Below are 25,116 nucleotides of genomic sequence, written 5' to 3'. Positions count from 1 at the left end.
GCCTGATATTGAAAAAATGGGTTGAACAAAATTAGGTTAAATAGTATTCAACTCATTCATCTCCAAAATAGTGGTTGAACAGGTTGAATATTTTTGCTGTAGAATTAGTTTATTTTTTCAATTTTTTCAGTTGAATGGGCTGAATACTTTTTTCCAACCTCTTCAACATTTTCAATGCAAATGGTGAAAATTGGTTGAATAATTTTTTTCAACATGTTCAATCTCTTCAACCATACAACCATTTGCACCCTATATATAAACTACACTCGATTACGGAGGTAAGAAATATAGATCTATTTAACTTTTTGATTAAATCTTAAAAGAAATTTATAAGATTTTCAACTAAAAATCATAGTATTAAGAAAAATTGCATCTCTTTTAATTGAATCTTAAATGTTCTTTTTCTTTAAGGTGAGTTCTTCACGAAACTGGATGGATTGATATGAACAATGATTATTCTCATATTGCACTTAAATTGTTTAAGTAATAAGTCTTGAACTTTATGAAGACTAAAGAAAGAAAGTTTATACAGATTGATAATTTTCTAACATACTTCAGAAAATACAAACAATTAAAGAATGGAAAACTAAGATAAGATTTTAGATTTTCTTTATAAAGAAGTACCATATCATTCGTCTAAAAGACTTTTAAACATGCTTCCTTGTATGTCTTGTAGACAAATCTTTGTAAGTCCTTAAATCTTCACCCCATGTTGAACCTTTCGGAAAAGGAACAGGAGTTTTAAATGTGATTCTTGTTCTTTGCCATCTTTGATTGTTGTGTTGCCCTCTTTGAGTGGATTCAAATCTTTTTTCGTTTTGTTATAAAGGTTAGTAAAAAATGTTGTAACTTTTATGCTAAATGAAATGCAGATTAATACATATTCAGCAATGAAATAAATACATTAGAAAAATTCAGTTGATGTTTGATTTAATATTATCATGGTTTTAAAAATAACTTTACCTCAATCATCTCAACGACTCCTTTGATTTGCTTCGTGGGGAACTGGAGATAGAAAATCCTGCTTCTGTTTGCTTTCAAGTATTGAAGACTTATTAGAAAGCTTTACAAATAGTAATATTTAACCCGCGAGACATGCTATGATTGTACCTGTAATAAGATTTGTGACTTTGTGAGTATTTGACTATGATGTTTTAAAAAGAATAATCACTTTATAGACTCATCTCACCGATGCTTGTTGGTTATGATTTTCATGTATGCACTTCAACTCACCATGTTGGGTATCACACTCGATATTGAGTGATACTTCTTTATTGTGGCATGAATAAGGAACCCTAAAATGAAACAGTAAACATAGTTATTAAAACTTGTAAGTTCTTGGTTAGTTGTAGGAAATATATTTAATAGTTATAAGCAAAAGGAAAATAATCAACCAATATCATCTCTATGCACGATCTTGACTCTTATCTTCCATGTTGTTTTCAAGACCTTGAGCTCGGAAACATGAGTGAAACATCTGTAGCCGCCCTGACTTATGTAATAGTTAGTAGCATAAGTTTTCGGTTGTTGGGTTTGTTTGATAGGAAGAATGTTCGATGCAATCAATTTAAAATTTTCTGTTTTTGATTTGATTTTGGGGTTGATATGATATACCATACTAAGATTAAGAATTGGATTAAAACTGTTTCCGTTTTTAGTTGAGATGATTGATATTTTTAATGGTCAGCTGTGAAAAGGAGAATTGTTTGGTTTTGATTAACATATTAAATTACGAACAAAATTGGTAACTACTGAGTATTGGTTGTTGTGATTGATAGAAATGAGAATATTTTTCTTTAACTGTAAATATTTTCAGTTAATTTTATGATTTCATTTTCCTGTTTGGTACGATATGGAAGAGGAAAATCAGGGATTACATTAAATTAGTTACCGTTTCTATAGTTGAGATGATTGGGTTGTGATTACGTTTTATTTCGATTTCATTTATAGGTTTGAGAGAAAGGACTGTTTGGATACACATCTAAAGTAGTTAAGATCCGAATAGTGTAGATCCTTTTACACTTCTGATTATCTATTTGCCCTTAATTTTTTTTTTTTTCTTTTTCTTTGCTTTTGTCGTAGGGACATTATATGGATTTTTTTTTTTTTTTTTTCGAAAATCCTTGTTTTGTACTATAGATATATTATAGAATATTTTTGAAAACAAGTATCTGTAAAAGATATTTCTAATAATTTTTATATTTTATATACTAACTTGCTGCAATTTTACAAGTTTTTGCAAAATTTAGAGGGGGGATACATACAGTGTGTCTCATCAAGAAAAAGATAAAACGTGGAGGTTACTAGCATCCACGTGGATTCTATACACATAGAGAATAATACATTACATACGCTTCTCTTTCAATTTGTATCTCAGAGAAGGTCAGCTCACAATTTGACTCTCCAAAGCTTAACAGAAGAAAACCCAATTTGATGTAGTCAACAAGAACAGGAAACTCTTTCAAAAAGCTCTACTTCGTCTTCTTCTTCAACTACTCGTTTTGCTTTCGTTCTCGATCGATTTGCATTGTCGCGTGGTGAACATCGATTTGATCTCGATCGCTTCAAAAATCGAATCGGATGGAGATGGTTTTAGAGGAGAAGGATGCATGTGATTGGATTTATAGAGGCGAAGGCGGTGCTAATCTCGTACTTGCTTACGCTGGATCATCTCCACCTTTTGTTAGTTCTTCTTCTTCTTCGATCTCTCTTCGTTTTTTTTTTTTTTTTTTTTTTTTTTTTTTTTGAATCCTGTTAAAAGTTAAAAAGCAAGCTTTTGGTGAAATTTGATTTCCTTGTGAAAAAAAAAGTAGTTCAGATTCTCGCCGTCATTGAACTTTTTTTCTTTTTTTTTTTGCTTTATGAGTTTTGCTTAGATTCTTCAGATTCTATTTTAGTGGCCCTCAGGCTCGAGGATGATGATGATGATGAATCAGAATCAGAATCAGAATCAGAATGAGAATGAGAATTAGAATTAGAATTAGAATCAGAATCAGAATCAGAATTAGGTTTGCAAATGTGATAGAAATGTTTTGGCTGTTGAATTGAGTTAATTTGTATAGAGAAGAATTACACAATTTTCCAATAGTGTAAAAACCTCATGTACAGGATTGATTTGGTTTGTTTTAGTTTGATTATGATTGTCATTCTTGGTGGACTTTTATATTAGGTGGGGAAAGTGATTCGCATACAGAAGGCTCGGAGGAATGATAAAGCAGCCAAGAGTGCAAACGGCGTTGTTTCGGTTTTAACAAGCGATGAGCAACTTCTGTGGAGAGAACACAAGGAGATTATTTCATCTCCAAACAAGGAAGTTCTTGAGCAAAGATATGTTAAGAATGTGATTATCCCACTCTTGGGTACTAAACATGTCGATGCGGGAGTAAGTTCTATTATCAATTTGTCTTTGTTGGTTTCGTTTGGACACCCAATGGCTTCTTGGTGAGCTGATGATTGGAGTATTGTGGTGTTTCTTGTCTACCAGGTACGTGTATCTGTGTCTAAGGAATTTCTTGAGTGTGTTGATAAGAAAGTAACTAAGCAGCGTCCGCTATGGCGTGTTAATGCAGCAAATGTTGATACTAGTCATGATTCTGCCCTTATTTTGAATGATCATTCACTTTTTTCTCAAGGTAACCGTTTTATAATCAGAAATCAGATTTTTTTTAGAGAATCATATCTGTGTTGAGTGTTTTGTTGTGATCACGTAAATTAGTCGTAACTATCAGTTGATCTGTGTCAGGGATTTCTACCAGTGGTGACTGCATTAGTGTTGAAATCAAGGTTTGATAAATCCTCTTCTTTTTTTTTTCCTATTCACTGGTCCTTGTATTTCCCATCCTTGACCTAAAATCGCTGTCCTTAATTCCCTGAAGTAGCCCAAATGCGGATTTCTTCCAACGTCAAGGTTCATAGGTAAAGAAAACATGCTCAAAACAAGCGTAAGCCGCTTCAAAATGCATCAACTTTTGAAGTTGGAATATAACGAGGTAAGGCAAATCGTATGTAGTTTACAATCTTAATGGAACTTTCTTTTGTGTAAGAGGTCTATAGATTGTGGTTTGCCGAAAAGTCTTCTAACTTCTAAGTATGCCACTGTTCTACAGATATCTGAAGAAAGCGAATATGATCCTCTTGATCTGTTCTCTGGATCCAAAGAGAGAGTTTTGGAAGCTATAAAAGCCTTATATTCTACTCCCCAAAACAATTTCCGTGTATTCTTGAATGGTTCTCTCATATTAGGTGGTTCTGGCGAAAGCACCGGGAGAACCAGCCCTGAAATCGGGTATGCCTTTGAGGATGCTCTCAAAGGCTTTATTGAATCAGAAGATGGTCATAGGACGAAGTCCTTTCTACAACTAGTATCTGACGCGGTCTGTGGCTCTGGAGTGCTCAATAGACTTCTTGAAATCCAGAAGCTAGACAAATTAGACATTGAAGGAGCGATTCATTCGTATTACGATATTATCAACCAGCCTTGCCCTATCTGTAAAGAAGGTACGCCATTGGAGGCGAAATCGTCTCTACATGCTTTACCTTTAGATGAGAGTTTGAAGATCGTGAAGGAGTATCTAATTGCTGCAACTGCCAAAGACTGTAGTCTTATGATCAGTTTTCAATCAAGAAACGCTTGGGACTCAGCGCCTTCTTGTGATTACGTTTCTCTACAATCGACCAATCAAACTTTCGATTACAAGGTATCATTAATTTTAACATATTCTTATCTTTCATGGTGAAAGAAATATTAGAACCATCTGCTGAGATCATGGTGTGATTGTTGAATTTGTAGTCCTGATGAGAAAAGGGATTCATTAGAAAGCAATTGAGTTTTCAGGAACCGTGAAATTTGTTTTTATTTTTTGGTATATTTATTTGATATCTGGACTGGGAAATGTAGGTACACTTCATTGATCTAAGCCTGAAACCATTAAAGAGAATGGACGCATACTACAAACTGGATAAGAAGATAATTAGCTTCTACAATCGGAAACAGAAGGTCGAAAACACGGCAGAACAAATTGGCGACTCAAAACCTTCCCATAGCTAAAACCTTCCCATAACCAGCAATACCACTTACTGTGTTTTTGTTGTTGTTACTGTTGTAAAACATAAAAAAGATATCCCTAAAGGATGATGAATGTTCATTTCTTAAACTTATAATCTGTTGGAACGATATCTCCGTCACTCTATGTAGCCTTCTCTCCCTGGTCTTCTCTCGTGGAGCTCATACATTTTTCTACACCCGGAGTGGAGCTGTTTCCTGGAGATGTTACCCTGGTTCAGATGGTCTCTGTCAAGTTTCCGGACTGCTTGTACATTCAAAGATTGCGGAGCCTAGTCACTCACTTCTTAATCCGCATAGGAGGGAAGTTATGTAAATATCCATCTGAACTCAATACCTGAAAATTAGGTAGAATCCCAGGCAAATTCCACCAGGATTGTTCTCCACTCCTTCAAAACACTCATCAACCACTTAATGGCTTGACAACTAAGATTCTGATGTGTGTAATTTTTCTTAAAACTTTTACTTTGGAAATCACACAGAAAGCAGCAAGCGAATAGTTTAGATGAAGATTCCAAGAAATTATTTTTGATGTACTATCCTTATCCTATCATTCTAGAAGTTTCCATTGAACTCCAAAATTTAACAAGTGATACATACCAAAGAACGCTTTAAAAGAACTTATAATTTAAAAATACAGGATCAGAGTTAGCAAAATGTATATGAATAACTTAAAAATGGGTAATTACAAACTGGATAATAACACTTCTTGAGAAGGATAGTATTGTTCTTACATCCAATGTAATATTATTTAACCCCATATTCAAAAATTACAGATGTTTTTTTCCAAAATAGGCATGAATAGAATAACAGGTGACAAACAAAAATCATTAACATGCTATAGCTCGAAGCATACACGATGACATATGATTTGAAATATCATCCTAAAGGATTACGAGATCGGTACTCACAAAAAAAAGAAAGAAAGGATTGATGAAATATCTCTAATAAAGGTTGCTTTCATCATGAATCATTTATTTTTATTTTTTAAAGTTGTTTCCACGTTGAATTGTTGGAGAGCTAATGTTTTTGTTTCTCCTTCTCCGTCCAGGAAAACGTGACTTAGTTTCGCGCAGTAGGAGAATTGAACCTAAAACGCTGTAACGTCCCAGTCCCGCTCTCTGCCACTCGACCACAAGCTCCCGAACATTTGTTTCTATGTTCGCGAGAATAAATGTCAACACAATCACTTTAACTTTGACTAGTAATAATAACTATGTTTTGAATCCGCGCTACACTATATCCTTTTATGGATTGTCTTTAAAAAGTTTTAAACTTAAAAATCATGTAAATAGCTATATACTGATAGATGATATGCAAAACTATTATAATATGCAAAAGTTTTAGATAATTTACAAAAGAATTATAACATATTTGTTTTCATTTTCTTAACAAAATTTTTTTGTTTATTTATAATTTAAGCATCATTTATGTTTTTTTATAAAATTAATAAGAAAACAAATAAAATAGTATACTATTATTTAATTTATTATTTTATATAGACTGCTGTTGGTAATATTATATATCTGATAAATAACAAAAAAAAAGTACCTATTTTCATAAGCCATGGAAGCTCCTGCAAGGTTTCAGCTCAAACCGAACTCGTGTAATTCCACCGTTGATTATGGAGCATGTACTACCACGAGTCTCTCCACAAATTTTCAGCTCAATCGGACATCAATAAGACCTCCAAAAGATGCCCTCAATAACCCATCTTCCAACTGTTCATGTTGTTTACTTAGCATAAATTACACCACTTTCCAGCAGCTACTTGGCTAGGAAGTAACAGACATAACTCGTTGAGTTTAATTCCTATTGAAGGTCTGTCACTTAGTAAGGACTATTGGCTTGTTGGATATCACGTAGGTATCTTTACTTTTCCCAAAAGACGTCAGATACGGTGCCGTAGAGCCCCCAAAGTTGGCTCCTCTACACATCTTTTATCTCCATCTTTCTTTACACTTTATTTCTCTTCTCCCCCTTTACCTTCCCAGTTCTGACCTGTCTTGGCTCCTCCACCACAATCAAGACTTGCCACAACAACAACATGAGTCCCCAGACCCACCATTGGTTTTCACCACTCTACTGCGTCTTTCTCTCTCCTCTCCATCACGATTTACTCTTTTCTTCACATCATTTCCACCAAGGAGCATCAGAGTCCTCTCACCTCTGCTCAATTCTCTCTCTGCTAAACCATGTCCTTTGTTTCTTTGTTTTCATTCGACGGCGTCTGGTTGAATTTGTGTTATCTGCAAAATCACAAATCTCTCCCTTCTCCCTTTGTGGATTTTTTGGTTAGCAAAATTGAGTTATTTTCCATTTAGGTTTTGAACTATTTAAATTATGAAAATAATTAATTAAAATATATGTTTAACATTACTAAAAATTAATTTCAAAAAAAACATGATATTATAAATGAAATTATCTAATTCTTTGTGTTATTTCTACCGCTCTCTAGTAGTTTCTTAGAACACCTCCATCGGTTACATTTTAGAAGGTATCCAAAAAAAAATTTATAAAGAAAAGAATGAAGAGAACATAGATCGGTTCTCATTTGAGAACCTATAAGATACTCCATAGAAACTCTTATAGGAAACCCTACTCACTCCGGGAAACATCTGTCCCGGAATCCACTAGAATCAAGCTTATATAATTGGCTTCTACATAAAGCTTTTACATTCACAACTCAAACCCTACACGCATTCAAAACTCTCCCTTCCATCTCACCCACTCATTGCGTTTTGTCCCTTGCTTTTGTTGAGTTGTTTAGACTTAGTCGTTTAGACTCAGTCATGAATTGTTAGAATAAGGCTCCGATGTATAAGGAGTTGTGGCTTAGTTGATTGTGTTCGTGTTTGTTAAAGACCTCCGATAATGTAGGAGGCAGTCGTTTTTGTGTAATTGGCTATTTAAGGCCGTTCATGAATAAGAGAAGAACAAGCTTTTGTTCTCATCATTCAGTCTCGTTAATTTGCTATAACATATTGGTATCAGAGCTAGATCAGAGTGGTGAGAATTTCGTGAGAGAGAGAGTATAAAAGGGTGAGTGAAACACAATATCAGGAGAGAGTCAGAGCATGCTTGCAATTCCAAAATTTGACGGTGATTTTGAGCATTGGAGTATGCTAATGGAGAATCTCTTGAGATCCAAGGAGTGGTGGGATCTGATCGAGAAAGGCTACATTGAGCCAGCTCGTGGGGAGATCCTCAATGGAGCACAAAGACAAGAGTTAGCCGATAAGAAGCTGACTGACTTGAAGGTGAAGAACTATTTGTTTCAAGAAATCGACAAGTCGGTTCTGAAACAGATAATTCAGAAGGACACGACCACGCAACTGTGGGATTCCCTAAAAACCAAGTTTCAAGGCGATGAGCGTGTGAGGCGAGCACAACTTCAACGGTTGAGAATGGAGTTTGAGGTTCTTGAAATGAAAGAAACATAGAGCATTGCAGAGTACTTCTCAAGAGTGTTGCTAGTTGTAACAGACATGGGAAATCTTGGAGAGGAGATTCAAGAAGCCAAGATTGTGGAGAAGATCTTACGGACACTCTCAGAGAAGTTCGCATATGTGGTGTGTTCAATTGAAGAATCTAAAGACATAAGTAGTCTTTTTGTGGATGCGCTCCAAAGCTCGTTACGGTGTCATGAGCAGAAACTCACAAGACATGCTATGGGGATCATAAAAGACGAGCAAGTGTTAAAGGTGACTTATGAAGGCAACGACTGGAGTGGATCAAGAGGTAGAGGAGGTTCATCTCGAGGCCGTGGTAGAGGACGTGGAAGAACATGATCATTTAACAAGGCATTGGTGGAATGCTACAAATGTCATAAATTGGGACATTTCCAGTTTGAATGCCCGGGTGTTGAGAGACAAGCAAACTTTGTAGAGTTCAACAAAGAGGATGAACTTTTGCTGATGTCGTATGTAGAAGAGAAATAGTCCACAATGGAGAGTTTGTGGTTCTTAGACAGTGGTTGCATCAACCACATGACTGGTGCAAAGAAATGGTTCGGTGAGCTGGATGAGAGCTTTCGACACTCAGTAAAACTTGGAAATGGCGCACGTATGATGGTACAAGGGAAAGGAAGTGTCAAAATGAGGGTGAATGACTTAACTCAGGTGATACATGACGTCTATTACGTCTCGGAGCTGAGCAACAACCTGTTGAGTCTAGGACAATTGCAGAATAAAAACTTGGTGATTCTGATTCAAGAAGGTGTTTGCAAATCTATCACCCATCAAGAGGACTCATCATTGAGACTCCGATGAGTGAAAACCGCATGTTCGTGATCGTTGCTCAAGCAATGGGAGGAGAATCATGCCTGAAGGTGGAGACGCTCAACAACACACATCTCTGGCACTGCAAGTTTGCTCACTTGAACTATAAAAGTCTTTGAGCTCAAAGGGAATGGTGGAAGGTCTCCCTCATATTGAATCATGCGAAAAAGTGTGTGAAAACTGTCTCGTCGAGAAGCAGAAGCGAGAATCATTCCCAAAGAAAAATTCATGGAGAGCCTCAAAAGTGTTGCAGATGATACACTCAGATATATGCGGACCAATTACTCCAGCTTCCATGGGACAGAAGAGGTATATGCTTACCTTTATTGATGATCACAGTAGAAAGATGTGGAGTTATCTGCTTGCAGAGAAGTCATAAACATTTCAAGTGTTCAGAAACTACAAAGCAAGTGTGGAGAAAGAGTCAGGTATGACAATATGCTGTTTAAGAACATACCAAGGTGGAGAGTTCTGCTCCAATGAGTTTGAAGATTTTTGCAAATCTGAAGGCATTAAGCGTCAACTAACGGCTGCCTACACGCTTCAGAAAAATGGGGTCGCTGAAAGAAGAAACCAAACCATCATGAACCTTGTTCGAAGCACACTTTCAGAGAGACAAATGCCTAAAGTTTTCTGGGCAGAAGGAGTCAAATGGATAACGCATGTTCTGAATCGCAGCCCTACCAATGTACTACAAGATCAAACGCCTGAGGAGGTGTGGAGTGGCCTCAAACCAAATGTGAAGCACTTCAGAGTTTTTGGGTGCATCGGTCACGTTCACATCCTAGAAGCAAAACGTACAAAACTCGACGATAAGAGTTGTAAGTGTGTTTTTCTTGGCATCAGTGAGCAATCAAAAGCATATCGCATGTACAATCCATTTCCAAGAAGATCACAATGAGCAGAGATGTGATCTTTGAAGAAACTGAGAATTGGGATTGGGGAAGGAAAAATGCAGATAGCTCAACTCCTTTTGATTCTACTGTTGCTGCTCTCACCTGGGAAAATGATGGAGAAATCATGACGGGAGAAGAAGAATACTTGCAAGAGGGTAATGAAGCAGGACCAGAGTCAGAAGAGGAAGCACCACAAGAAGCTGTTGGTAACAATCTTGAACCGCAGGGAAAGCCAGTACGAGACAGATCAGCTCCCACCTACTTGCAAGACTATGAGTGTGGGGTTGTTCGTTCAGAAGAAGAAGTGTATGCCCATTTCATCAAGACAGAAGAAGAAGCGTATGCTCATTTTATCGAGGATCACGCTAATCAGGTTGGTACTGCAGTTGATGATCCTGTAAGCTATGACGAAGCAGTAAGGTATCCGGAATGGAGACAAGCGATGATAGCAGAACTGGAGTCCATTGAAAAGATCGAGACATGGTAGCTGATAGAAGTACCTAAAGGAGTCAAAACCATTGGAGTCAAATGGGTGTACAAGACTAAGTACAATGAAGATGGTGAGATTGATAAGTTCAAAGCTAGATTGGTTGCAAAGGGGTATGCTTAGAGATTTGGGATCGACTACAATGAAGTCTATGCTCCAGTAGCTAGATGGGATACAATTCGGATGATCATTGCTAAAGCAGCCGAAAGAAACTGGATCATCCACTAACTTGATGTAAAGAGTGCGTTCTTACATGGAGAATTACATGAAACTGTCTATGTAGACCAGCCAGAAGGTTATAAGAAGAAAGGAGATGAAGAAAAAGCTTACAAGCTAAGGAAAGCTCTATACGGTTTAAAGCAAGCACCAAGGGCGTGGTTCAGCAAGATAGAAAGCTACTTCATTCGGGAAGGATTTGTGAAGTGTGACTTCGAGCATACTCTGTTTGTGAAAACAGAACAAGGTCAGATTCTCATTGTTAGTTTATACGTTGATGATCTGATCTTTACTGGTAATTGTGAAAGTATGATCACTGAGTTCAAGGAGTCGATGAATAGACATCCGACATGACTGATCTGGGGAAGATGAGATACTTCCTCGGAGTGGAGGTTTTGCAGAGGGAAGAAGGTATTTATATGTGTCAGAAGAAATTTGCGAGAGAGGTTCTTGAAAGATTCTACATGGTTTCAAGCAATGGGGTGAGCAATCCAATAGTTCCGGAATAAAACTTTCAAAGACAGGAGGTGGAGCAGTCATCGATGCCACGCTTTACAAACAGATTATAGGGAGCTTAATGTACCTCACAGTTACCTGACCTGACTTGGCATTCGTAGTGGGGCTTGCAAGTCGATATATGGAGACACCAACTGAAGCACACCTCGCAGTGGTGAAGAGAATATTGAGGTATGTCAAAGAAACTATGGAGCTTGACATTATGTATAAGCGTGGAGTGAGTGAGTTTCAGGCTTTTACGGATAGTGACTATGCTGGTGATTTGGATGATCGGAAAAGCACCTCTGGTTTTGTGTTTCTCATGGCGGGAGGAGCTGTTTCTTGGAGTTCTAAGAAGCAACCCATTGTGGCTTTATTGACTACTGAAGCAGAATACATTGCAGCTGTCTCATGTGCAGCGCAAGGGATTTGGATGATGAGGGTGCTTAGTGAGATCGGTGAAAGTCATGAAGAATGCATTACGATCAAGTGTGACAACAGTTCAGCTATTCAATTGTCAAAGAATCCAGTTCATCATGGGCGTAGTAAGCATATTGAGGTACGATTTCATTACTTGAGAGATTTAACTAAAGAAGGCAAAGTGAAGCTGATGCACTGCGGAACTCAAGATCAGCTGGTGGACGTTATGACTAAACCACTGAAGTTAGACACTTTCAAGAAGTTGAAGGAGAGGCTCGGGCTTGTTGAGGTTCCAAAGTAAACTGATACAGTGGCGAGTATCAGTTTAGGGAAGGAATTTGTTGAGTTGTTTAGACTTAGTCATTTATACTCAGTCATGAATTGTTAGAATAAAGCTCCAATGTATAAGGAGTTGTGGCTTAGTTGATTGTGTTCGTGTTTGTTAAAGACCTCCGATAATGTAGGAGGCAGTCGTTTTTGTGTAATTGGCTATTTAAGGTCGTTCATGAATAAGAGAAGAACAAGCTTTTGTTCTCATCATTCAGTCTCGTTAATTTGCTATAACAGCTTTTTCCTCTTTTGTTCGAACATCACTTGCAGGTTACAGAACACACAGTTTTCATTAACAAGGAAACAATGAGTTGGCGCCAGCACGTTTCCTTGAATGACTCATACGAGATTGATGGGCTGTCTTGGTGTTGGGCCTTGTGTTTAAATTTCTAATCAAAACTTGTGATATTGTTGAGAGTCTTCTCTTGCCTTCTTTCCTCAACTTGAAAACTCGAAGACAAACTCTCACAAATACAATGATTATTCGTGGAAACGTACTACTCAATCATTCTATAATATTCCTTTATTCTTCTTGTCAAGCCCAATGTTTCACATATCTACCTTCTACGTTCCAATACTAAACTCTATCCCTTAAAAACTATAGTCTAAATGTAAATTGGGAACCCAAACCTAAAAAAACAAATTCTAAAAATTAATTTAATGAAGCTTACAAACCAAGAGTTAGGACAACTAGAGCGTGAAAACACAAAAGCAGCCAAGTCAGCAGAGATGGTCAATACAATCATATTGAGAGCTGATGAGGCTGGAGTTTTGAGGGATCAAAAGGGTAATATGCGCAACGAGCAAGACCATAAACTTGATGCTAATTAACATTGTGTAGCCTATATATCTACTTGTTCTCTCATATAAATTTATTAAAAGTCTATTGGAAGAATTGATGAAGCTATTCGAAATTTCGAATCAGCACATGATTCCTTATCAAAAACTAATATATACTTAGTAAGAAAAGGTGTTGTAGAATTTTTGCCATTCGGATAAAGACAGATTGTTTATGCACCGATACATTGACCAAGACCAGGAGAATGTAAAATCCCACCAACTCTTTTTGTTTGTAACGTGTACTAACTCTTCAGTAGGTGAAACAAAGGTTATTTGGACTTTTCAAAAAGCCCAAACTAGTAAAGGATAAATGTTAATTTCCATGTTCACCAACCAAGACATTTGTCTTCTGCCCGTATATATTATTCATCCATGCAAGGCCACTAGACCTCAATACTTCCACAATGGATTCTTCACCATCAGTAAAAATCGTCTCAAAATGTTTCGTGAAACCCAAAACCATACCGGAAGAATCAAAGAAACCTTACTATTTGTCCCCATGGGACTACGCGATGATCTCAGTTCAGTATATCCAGAAAGGTCTCCTCTTTCACAAGCCACCACTTGACTCTGTTGACACTCTTCTTGAGAAGCTGAGAGAGTCTCTAGCCGTTGCGCTCGTCCATTTCTACCCTCTCGCGGGTCGCCTCTCGTCCCTGACAACGGAAAACCCGAAATCCTACTCTGTGTTTGTGGATTGTAACAATAGCCCTGGCGCTGGGTTCATCTACGCGACTGCAGATTTATGTGTAGCATATATCATGGATGCAAAGTATGTTCCTTTGGTTGTTCAGTCTTTCTTTGACCATCACAAAGCTGTGAATCATGATGGACACACCATGAGTCTCTTATCAGTCCAGGTTTGTTATATTCTTCTATGTATGGTTCGGTTTGACCTGTTTCACAGCCTTTTGTTTTGGTTTGGATGTGAAACCAAATATTTCAAATTGGTTGACGTTTATACTGGTTTCTGTCCGGTTTGAACCGGTTAAATGAGATTATACACTCTAATTTCTTATACAGTCCAAACTACAAGTACACTTTGATTACGAATTTAAGGGTTTGTACACTTGTGTAGGTGACAGAATTGGTAGATGGAGTTTTCATAGGACTGTCAATGAACCACGCGATGGGAGACGGTACTTCGTTCTGGAAGTTCTTTACGGCTTGGTCAGAAGTCTTCCAAAAACAAGAGAGCAACAAAGACGATGACTTGTGTCTTAAGAATCCACCGTTCTTAAAACGTTACATCCCTGAAGGACACGGTCCCCTCTTCAGCCTTCCCTATAGCCATCCTGATGAATTTATCAGAACCTATGAATCTCCAATTCTCAAGGAAAGAATATTCTGTTTCTCATCAGAAACCATAAAATTGCTTAAAGCAAAGGTCAACCAAATATGCGGAACAACCACCATTTCATCTTTCCAATCGCTAACCGCGGTTATTTGGAGATGCATAGCTAGGGCGCGGAGATTACCTATCGATCGAGAAACAAGTTGTAGACTAGCTGCTGACAACAGAGGAAGAATGGATCCACCGCTTGACAAGGAATACTTTGGAAACTGCCTCTGTACTTTGAGAACGGCTGCAAAAGCTGGTGAGCTGTTGGAGAATGATCTTGGATGGGCTGCTATGAAAGTGCATCAAGCAGTAGCTGAACATTCTAGTGAAAAAGTATATCAGATGATTGATCAATGGTTAAAGTCTCCTTATATTTACCACATTGATCGGCTTTTTGAACCGATGAGCGTTATGATGGGAAGCTCGCCGAGGTTTAACAAGTACGGTTGTGAATTTGGGATGGGAAAAGGAGTGACGCTTAGAAGTGGCTACGCGCATAAGTTTGATGGAAAAGTATCAGCTTATCCAGGAAGAGAAGGAGGGGGTAGTATAGATTTGGAGGTATGTCTTGTCCCAGAATTTATGGAAGCTTTGGAATCAGATGAAGAGTTCATGTCTCTTGTTTCTCTCTAATAAATTACCAAGTTTTTTTGCTTTGTTCTTTAATAAATTCTAGAATTTGGCAATCATGCGTCTTTGCGCTATGCTATTTCAACTGTAATATTTGTAGTTCCGAGTCAAAGAATTCAGCTAATATCATCGTAATTTATTCGAGAAGCAACAGTACATTGAGCAGGAAACCATACAAATCGACAAAACAAAGACTCAGTCGCATCACTCCTTTACATTTTGTAAAGGATTTATTAAAAAACAAGAGAACTAACTCTTACAGAGAAATTGATCAAATCAAGTGGTTGGCGCAAGAAGGGGCAGGATCAAGTTAGGAACGTGAGCTTGATGATCCTCAAGACGTCCCTTAACAGATTCACCATCCCAACGAACAAGAGTAGGCACTCCGGTGAGCTTAAACCGTGGATCAACCCTCCACGGATGCGCTGGAGTCCTCCACGTCGGTCTATCTCCGGCGTAAGCACGGATCAGATTCACATCCTCTGGAAACTCATCTAGAGTCTTGAATATCACAGGTTCAGCTCTAACACAGTCTGATTCACACAGAAAAAAAACAAAAAAAATCATTGAATCGATCAAGATGATGAAATCGATTGAAAATTGAAACAAACCCTTAAGAGACAGAGAGACCTGGACACCAGCTGCGACCGGTGGTGGGTTCATCGTCGGCGAGGAAGAGTATGAAACTGATCTTGCTGCGATTGGTTTCGTCCGATTTCAATTCTTGTAACACTGATTCTAAGGTTGATGGATTCGCGTCGATCTTCTTCACCGTCATTTTCTTCTACTTCCTTCTTCTTCTCCAACGATTCTGATTTCGTTACCAATTTTAGTATTTTCTAACCTTTTCTTTTTGGGCCGCGCTACTCAATTAAGGCCCAAATTATTATTATTTTTCTTGTCAAACAGCTACAGCCAACTCATGGGAATATTGTTTACAAGATTAAGGGCATCTCCAACAAGCCCTTAAAACCTCAAATTTTGAGGTTTTTGACAATCCAACAAGCTTTCAAATCTTCAAATTTTGAGGTTTTGAATAGTGAAACCTCAAATTTAGAACCTCAAAACTACTTTTTATTTTCAGTTTAGTCCCTATATTTATGTCTTTAATAAATAATTGTATAAAATTTAATTAAAAAAGTTAAGCACACTAAAATAAATTTAATAAACAAAAAATAATTTGTAATATTAAAAACAAAGTTTACATTATAAAATATAATATTAAAAACAAAGTTACAAAAAAGATACATTAAATAAGATTCTCACAAAATAAAAATACATTAAACAAACTTAACACAAATTAAAGCGTAGTACACATAAATTACTTGAACACACATATATTACAAGTTGTATCAAAATACTAGTAATTAGGTAAATCGGATCATGAACCTCCCAAATCACAAAAATATTGTCCATAAATATTTTGAGCAAATGAAGGTTGTTGTTGCTGCTCTTGAGTTCTTTTTTTGTATGATTCTTGCTTTCTCAGATTGCATAAACTCACGTGTATTGTCATCAAGACGCAGTATCTGGACGCAGATGCATGTTATTGTTCGTTTAGTAACAATAAAGAAATCAACTGGATTAGGTATACACATGAGTTTTCAAAATTCAAAAAAAAAAAACTGAATTTCTGGATGAGTTTTTTTGGAGAGTTTAGATGACGTAAACTCATCCATAATTGGTAAAAGTAAAAAATATCCATATTTTAGTTAAATAATTACAAAATATTTTTTTTCAATTCTAATATACATAGAATCCTAAAATCTCAATTCTTTACCCACCAACCCGTAAAATCTCATTTTCTCGCTAAAACCGCAAAATCTTGTTTTCCCGCCAAAACCGCAAAATTACGTACAATAAGAAATTATCATGTCAGAAAATCGGTAGTAACATTCAAACTTCTAGAAATAAGAGAGAGAAAAGATAGAAAACTCCTCTTTTGCATTTGATCTCGTCCAGATAAACTAAAAAATCTGACTATTTGAAAGGTAAAAACATCATTTTCACGAAGTCAGAATAGTAAGTAAAAAAAAGTGAAGAATACATTCTAGGTGGCAAAGAATACCCCTTTTATGCAAGATTGATGTTACCAACGAGAAGACCCAAGTTATTTTATAAATATCAAATCCCAATGTTTTAAAATATATGATGTTTTTAAATGTACATATTATAATATATATATTTTTTCTTAGACAAATACAAACTATCATTTAATTTTTAATTTAAAAGGATTCAACCAATGATAAAAGTGAATGCATAATACAAATTATTACAAAGACTGCAATTCTCTTAAATACCACTAAAATGGATATTTTCCAAAAATACCATATAATTTTTTGTTCTAAAAATACCATCATAATATGTTTTTTCCAAAAATAACAAATAAAAAAATTATATTTTCAACATGCAAAACTAAACCCTAACTCCTTAACACTAAACCCTACCCTCTAGAAGCTATATTGTAAATCTAAAATAATCAAGCCAAACCTAAAAAAAATAATTCTACACCTCTGAAAATCATTTTTTTGTTTACGGTATTTTTGAAAAAGTATAAATTTTGTGGTATATTTGAAAAAATATATTATTGGTGACTAAAAAAAATAATAATGATATTCATTAATGATGGTATTTTTGGGTTGTATTCTTTATTGTAATCATACTCTGCTTATATCCATGTAAGTACTATCTCTCTCTCTATGGTTTTCAAACTACCTTTTTTACTTATTAAATTATTTTTTTTCATGGAAATGAAAATATGTTAATATATCATAAGATGTTTAATTGATAAAACAGGGTAAACAGTTGCTGCAAAGTTCATAATTAGGAAGTAAGCAAAAACAAATCCGACTAAATCAGGAATTTATGTTGTTCAATATTACTTTTTCGCCAATAAAATGATGTTGATGTCATTAGTGTTTTCACATAATCGGATTAAGTTGATGTAACACAACTTTTGTTTAGATGGGACAGTTATTCGTTACGAATGATTTTTCTACGTACATCCACATGAAAACTAATGGAAATTAATCTTAGTAGTTATGTTTCTCAAGCTTTCGATTTACATCGACTAGGAGTTTGTAGTCACGCTAGTGTAGGCTTGTTGTATAAACGAATTATTTTTTAAAATGCTGAAATAAATTAACATATTTTCTATTTGATTTTGGTATAAAGCATGAATTTTTAACATTTGATACATTTACTCACATTTTAATATGAAATCATAATTGAAATCATATAAGTAATGCGTTAACTATTTTTGTTCACTAAATTTTTTCAAACACACTATAAATTAGAATTATAACTCTAATAATTTAGGCTATAAATGGTAACATGACTAGTGCGGTTTCTAAGTGCGTTTTTCAGAAAACTGGTTTATGCACCAATCACAAAAAAATTGCTTTAGTTTGCGTTTTTCAAAATTAACAAAAAGATGTGTTTGCATTTTTCTAGAAAAGATATTAATTAATGGACCGAGTTACTTATGTGACCAACAATTATTCAGCGGTTTTGCTTCCAATTAGGCATTAATAAAGTCAAATACTGATTTATTATTTTTCTGTTTAATTTATACTAGTAATAAGTTAATAATTTTAAATTTATGACTAATAATAATCAAACTCTATGCTAACCCAGTTTTCAATTTTAGTTTTTTTTTTAAAACTCTCATGAATAAATTACTTAAAAAAAAACTTTAAAACGCTTTGAGGCACAAACATCAAAACACATCCACCATCAAACTTTTCCAGCGATGGTGTAGCCGCGGCTCGCCGGCGTCGAGATACCTGTAATATTTTTCTTTTCGGCATCAGTTTTAGCTGTTCTAACCTTCTTTTCTACTTTTTTCCCCAATTCTGCAAGCTTGTGTCACCTTCTCCAAACCTTGAAATCTCCAGATCTGGGCTGTTTTTCACTCAAAGAAATGAGGTGGATTCCGGTGAACCCCACCACCCTCTACATGTGGCCAGCCTCTATGTAATCGGATCTAGAGTCCTTTGTTGTATACAAATCCAAATCAAAACTTAGAACCTTGTTCTCCTCTGAAGAATTCTTAACCCCGGTTTTGTTGATGGCAAGAGAGCTTCTCCTTGGACCATCATATGCGCTTTTCCAGGAAAAGACGTCGATGGCGCACGGCAAGTTTTTTTTCAAGGTCATGTTTTTCCCTGTCTCCACCGGAGCTGTATTTTTCACTCCAAATCTGTTCATCTCCAACCCGCCACATTGAATCACACTGCTCTTGGTCAGGCAAAAGACAACTAGGGTTTCCTTTGGTGGGCTTTTTTTTGAAATTGGCCAACTAACAGTTTCTCAGCTTCAGCCAAATTCATTACAAGACTGGTCCAATCCAACTCTCATTTTGCAAAACTCTAGACTAAACTTAGTTTGTTTTTACAAACTCAGAGTCCAAAGACTGCTCTTGGGAAATAAATTGACTAGTTTTCTAGGCTTTGTAAAAATATCTGTAAGATCTCTGGTATTTGATTTATCTATGGTGATTGGTATTGCTCTGAACCCTACTTGCCACCAGTTTGATTACGGTTTCGCTAATAATCATTCTAAGTCATTGTTAGCCAGAAGCTCCAACATCCCTTAAACTGCCACCACTTCTACCCGTAGTGTGCTATCCCTGACACCTTTAGGCATCAACCTCCATCATCTGCCACCTTTTGTGAAGCTCAGGTCTGCTTTAGTTATGCTTATGTCATGCTGGCTACAAACTTTGTGTAGGATCCGTACTCTCCATGGTCAAGGCCTTATGAGAGAGGACCCACCTGTTATGTTACGGTTGTACACTTTTTCATTGAAAATCCTGATTTTAGCTTCAGCTATGATCCCTATTGCTCCCAAGGTCTTGAAGTCCCATGGCTGTTTTGTTTGGAACTCAAATTGCCAAAGGCGTGCGTATGGTCCTAGAGCTTCTTTGATCAACAATCACTCCTCGACATATTGCTAGCTACTTTAACCACAATCCACTCGCCTTGAACACCTTATCAACGTCATTTAGTCCTTGTTGGACAATGACCAATTGGTCCACCATCAATCTATTTTATGGAAGACGCTTCAACAAGCTTTGGCCTCATATGTGGCAAACTGCTTTATAGCATTTGCTTCAAAGCCCTCTTGGATCCCTTGTTGATATCTTTTATTTATCTATGTTTAGCGTTGGGGAACATATGCCTCTTGTTATCATGCTTTGAATTCTGGATCTTTGAATCACACTCTTTGTACTTGGCTTTGTTATTGAATGAAATCAAGTGACAAATAAAAATATAATATATAAATAAATAAGTAAATTACTTTTTTGAGAAAAAATAATTCATTATTTCTCACAAATCATAATAATCATTTTAAATATGAAAACAGATTTATAGAAAACAAATAAACTATAGTCAGTTTTAATCAAAATATGATTAAGTTATATCATTCAAAATGTATAATATCTATTTTAAATAAAATTAATAATTTGAAATGAAATTATAGTTTCCTCTAGAACGAATTTATTTTTAAAATGATTTATTTCTTCACTATTTTAATGAACAAAAATATACATGATTAATTTAAAATAATTTTTAATTACATGTATTTATAATATATAATTATACTAGTTATTAATAAAAGTATGAATAGTATGAAAACCGCACTGCAAATAGTTTTTTACCAATCAAACATTATTTTCTACCACTTATTTTGCATTCACCGCATTTGTCCCGCACATACCGCAATTCAACCATACAACACTTTTAAATCATTTGTCCCATACAACCAAATCCGCTGTTACTATTCGGACCTTTACTTTTAAATCATTTGTCAATTAGCTTTTACTTTAAGTGACATTATTTGCTTGTTATGTGTTGCTATTTGCTAATTTAAACATGTGTAGTATTTTCTGTACTTGCTTTAATTGTGTGTAACTATGTCTATAATCTGAGCTTTTACTAATTTCACTGTCTTAAGAACAAATTTTTGATGGTTAGGATTTGTAGATGTGGATTCTAAACTTGGCTTTGTTCTATGTTTAAACTTAACTCAACTTTGTGGATTTGTTTACTTGACTTGTTATTAATAGCACCTCATTTTTATTTTTATTATGTGCTTCAAGCTGCATACCTGCAACGTAGATGGATGCCACCAGGTGTCATACCGGCAGGAGCCACACGTTCTATAAGCGCAGCGTCTACACACACAAACAGCTACAACCAGCGAACTCTCGATGCTCTCGATGCATTGCTGAGTGCTCCTGAAAGAAAATCCCAACCACACCTCCAGCCAAGGAAACTCAATGGAGCTTTATGGTTAGTTTGTAAGAACTACAATTGTGTTCGTTTGTTCATGGGCCGAATCCAATTTTACTCTTTCTCTTCTCTAAGGTTGGTGTTGACCCTTCTGTCTACATGGAAAGCCAGTTTCATGGAACCATGGAGGAATTGGTCATAGGTTCCTGATGATAGGAAAGATATTTGGTGGCGAACTTTTATGGTAATTAATGTTTCTATACCCCAAGTCAACAATATTTTCCAACTAACATACAAACTACTAATCTCTCTTATCCCTTTTTCTTGTAGCAATACTACTAGTGGGAACCTCATTTTCATGAGGCTGTCCACTTTCATTGGAAGAAGCACACTATGATTTCAGTTTGTATTTAGGGTTTAGAATTTAGTCATTTTATATATTAAAAGGGGTATTTTTAAAAATAGAGACTATGAAACGGTATTTTTAAAAAGTGACATAAAAATGTATTTTTGAAAATCCCACTATTTTTTTCCCTACACTCTATTCCATTATTATCTCTCATGTTCAAATTATAATAGTTTAATTAAATCATTTTTTCTTAATAGTTTAATTAGAATAAGCTTATAGCTAATATATTAACACTCTTGTAAAATATCATTCGTTGAACTCATTTATTAAAATTTTCTTTTAGTTTAAATTTATAATAATTAAGAATATGATTCAATATTTATTAATTTATTTTTTTCAATTTAAAATTTAATTATAGTAGTAGTAGGTTTACATTTCTTAATTTTTAAATAGATACATATATTTACTACCATTCACACATTTTCTAGTGAACCGCAAATAGAATTTTCACTAATCAAATATTATTCTGTACCGCTTATTTTGTATAAATCGCATTTGTCCCGCAAATATATTTCTTCCATATGTACCGCAATTGAACCATACCGTACTGTAAACCCGCTTTTTCTGCACAGTCAAATATATGACACAACCACAACTGTTTTTAATTAATCAATTAATTAATAACCACATATATATTAACTAATTTATCCAATTAAAACATGTCAAACCAAGACAGAATAACCAACAAAACTCCACAATAATTATCATAAATAAATAACCAGAAATTATATAAGTTGCATTCTAGCAACGATCCAAAGTTAAACTAAAACCAACAAAAACCGAGATCCTAGATCATCATCTTCATTGCCATGATTCCATAAACACATTATCTTTACACGCACCACAAATAAAAGATATGTAAGTATTAACACAAATACTTAGGAACACGATCCTCTTTTCTACTATGCTATACATAAAAGCAAATGAGAACACGAACAAATAATAAAAAAAAATCAAACCATGCAATCAGGAAATTCAAAACTAAACACGCATAAAAAGAATATTTTGTGATAAATTGATAATCTTTATTTTTTCATGAACAAGATTTTTATGAAATAATGTTAAAAAAAACTAAAACAACCATAATCAACTCTTCTATTTAAATTACTAGGTATTATTAAAAATAACAATGAAATTCTATATTTTTTTCAATAATGAGATTTGCTCTTTATTGAGTCCAATTGAAAAGTCTTCGAGTCCAAAATGGAGTTACTAAGAAAAAGAATCTAAGAAAGCCCAAAATCAAAATTTGTTGTAGAGAAGTAGACTTATAGCACTGAAAATTTACTGCTAGTGGTCATTTACTCTATATCCGAGGAAATTGAAGAGAGCTAACATTGGATCTTAACTCACCTAAAAAGGACAAAAATGTCGAGTAAAGATTGGCTGAAATCAGTTATTTACTTGTGAATCAGCCAACAAAAAAATAGATAAATAAAAGTGTGATCTGAGTAGGAAGAGATAAATAATGCACGTAAGGAAACGAGGACTCTTTTCAGCTTTGATTTGTCGAGTAAAAATTGACGGGCCTTTGGAAACCAAGAAAATTAGCATGAGAGTACTTTATACATTGTGTTCTATGATTTTCTCTTACTACCAATATAGTAGTTGTAATTAATTCGCGTGGTAATACCCGCAAAAAAAATCTCTTTGATTTTATGGACGGGACCTTTACGTAAGGAATAATTTTTCAGCCTACTTAATTATACGGTTAGCGAGGACTCATATGTCATTCATTTAATACAAATGTGTTAAGTTATCCTTTCGATCCAACATAAATTCTTAAATAGAGAGATGTATTTTACCTCTAACCATTTTTTTGCTATCTATGATTTAACCAATGATTACCCAAAGCATTTTTCTAAATACCAACTAACATCATGAGCTTTGGTAGAAGACGTTAGTTTTCCCATATACTTTTGTAAAATATGATAATTCAAGAAAGAATATACTTTAGTAACACGTTAGAGAGAAAATAAAATAAAAAAACAATGTAAGCTATATTTCATATAGTATATGAAATTAAAACTTAGAATTAATCTTTTACAATGATATTTCAATTGACTTTGTATCTTTATATATATATATATATAATTTGAGATATAGTGGAAGAGAATAAAAGATTTATTATTTATAGGATGAGATGTGATGGAAAATAATTTTTTTGTAAATAATTAGATTATCCGAGTTATGATTATAATTTATAGTGTGTTTGAAAAAACGTTTGTTTGTGAAGAAATGTAATTAATGCATAACTTTTATGATTTTCTTTTATATTAAAATGTGACGTGATGTATCAAATCTTAGAAATTATGCATTGTACCAAATCAAATATAAAAAATACATAAGCTATTTCAACAAAAATAATTATATAATTACGCTAGTGTGGTTACAAATTCCTAGTAGTTGATTTCCTAATTGTGAACTTTTGAAACGACCCGACCCGTTTTCTATGTTATTAAACTATTGATCTCATAATCACTAACCACCTAACCACAACCACACCAAACAGCCGAAAACCAAACAATACCATTAAACCAATAATCAATAACCAATAAACCAATAACAATTGATGCAATCCAACAGAGTCATAAACCAAATAACCAGCAACCTAGCAACATTCTAATAACTCAACTCTAGCACCCTAACATAAGCCAAACAACACATCGATCAACGAGCCACTAGAACATCCTTCTCTTCATCGTCTTGATTCCACAATCACATTTTGCCTTTACCTGCACCACAAACACAAATTGAGATGCATGAGTATTGTCATAAAAACTCAGTGAGGCAATCCTCTCACCTATTGTACTAGACACCCAAGCAATTGAGAATCTACAACCATCAAACAACAATCAACAAACAAACTAGGGAAAATAACAGATATCACCCATGTCCTAAGAAGGTTGTCTCAATCGACACCCTCCAAGTATCGATTGGCACGACCATCAGACGAGGTTGCATCGAACGACACACACACTATGTCGTTCGATGTAGGCATCTTGTGACGATCGACACATGCTCAACATTTTACAAAATACGTAATTGCGTGTGTTGATCGACGTAGATGTTGAGCATCATCTTCCTTAAAGCTTGTAACATCCGCAAACCGGAATCCCGGTTTAGGGGATGCATCGGTCGATGCACTATGTGCATTGGGTTATGCAAGACTGGTTCTTGCGGACGGATTTTAAGTTAAACGCTGCGTTTTGGGTTAGGAAAACTCTTAGGTCGTGTTTAAAAGGGATTTTTGTCGTCATTAGGCGAGTTTTAGCCGCTTTTGAGAGAAAAGAAAAGAGAAAAGAAGTTCTTCAGAGTTCTTAAACCTTTGGGAGATTCATAGCTGTTCTTGGGAGATCTGAAGCTAGGAGCGCTGTAGGAGACTGTTAGGAGAGTAGATATTTCGTTTTAGTGTCAGAATCATCTATGGAAAAGGTAAGTGCATGACCATGGTTTATCTAAGCTGGAGATTT

The 25,116-nt window shown here is 35.2% G+C and overlaps 3 protein-coding genes across 4 annotated transcripts; 2 read left to right on the top strand and 1 right to left on the bottom strand.

Annotated features, from left to right (window-relative positions):
• The first annotated feature begins 2,018 nt into the window (after positions 1 to 2,018).
• LOC109124944 (inositol-pentakisphosphate 2-kinase) lies at positions 2,019 to 5,173 on the top strand. 2 transcript variants are annotated; one of them, XM_087471254.1, is made up of 7 exons: positions 2,019 to 2,682; positions 3,170 to 3,382; positions 3,485 to 3,632; positions 3,743 to 3,783; positions 3,879 to 3,989; positions 4,107 to 4,697; positions 4,898 to 5,173. In XM_087471254.1, exons 1-7 carry the CDS (start codon positions 2,581 to 2,583, stop codon positions 5,045 to 5,047), a joined length of 1,356 nt encoding a protein of 451 aa, XP_087327380.1. In that variant the 5' UTR covers positions 2,019 to 2,580; the 3' UTR covers positions 5,048 to 5,173. The 2 variants fall into 2 exon arrangements, with proteins under 2 accessions (XP_087327380.1, XP_087327381.1); XM_087471255.1 differs by having other exon boundaries at positions 2,366 to 2,682; positions 3,170 to 3,484; positions 3,570 to 3,632.
• An 8,154-nt stretch (positions 5,174 to 13,327) lies between these two features.
• LOC104725194 (uncharacterized) lies at positions 13,328 to 15,145 on the top strand. The gene is made up of 2 exons (XM_010443812.3): positions 13,328 to 13,886; positions 14,105 to 15,145. Exons 1-2 carry the CDS (start codon positions 13,431 to 13,433, stop codon positions 14,999 to 15,001), a joined length of 1,353 nt encoding a protein of 450 aa, XP_010442114.1. The 5' UTR covers positions 13,328 to 13,430; the 3' UTR covers positions 15,002 to 15,145.
• Positions 15,114 to 16,080, bottom strand: LOC104725192 (thioredoxin-like protein Clot). Its single transcript, XM_010443811.2, has 2 exons — positions 15,629 to 16,080; positions 15,114 to 15,531 (listed from the first exon to the last, which is right to left on the bottom strand). The coding sequence occupies exons 1-2, from the start codon at positions 15,774 to 15,776 to the stop codon at positions 15,275 to 15,277; spliced, it is 405 nt and encodes a 134-aa protein (XP_010442113.1). The 5' UTR covers positions 15,777 to 16,080; the 3' UTR covers positions 15,114 to 15,274.
• Positions 16,081 to 25,116: the final 9,036 nt, after the last annotated feature.

This window comes from Camelina sativa, chromosome 11 (assembly GCF_030686135.1).
Source record: "Camelina sativa cultivar CO46 ecotype springtype chromosome 11, ASM3068613v1".
In the NCBI taxonomy this organism is placed as follows: domain Eukaryota; kingdom Viridiplantae; phylum Streptophyta; class Magnoliopsida; order Brassicales; family Brassicaceae; genus Camelina; species Camelina sativa.
This window is presented reverse-complemented; position numbering and strand designations above follow the sequence as displayed.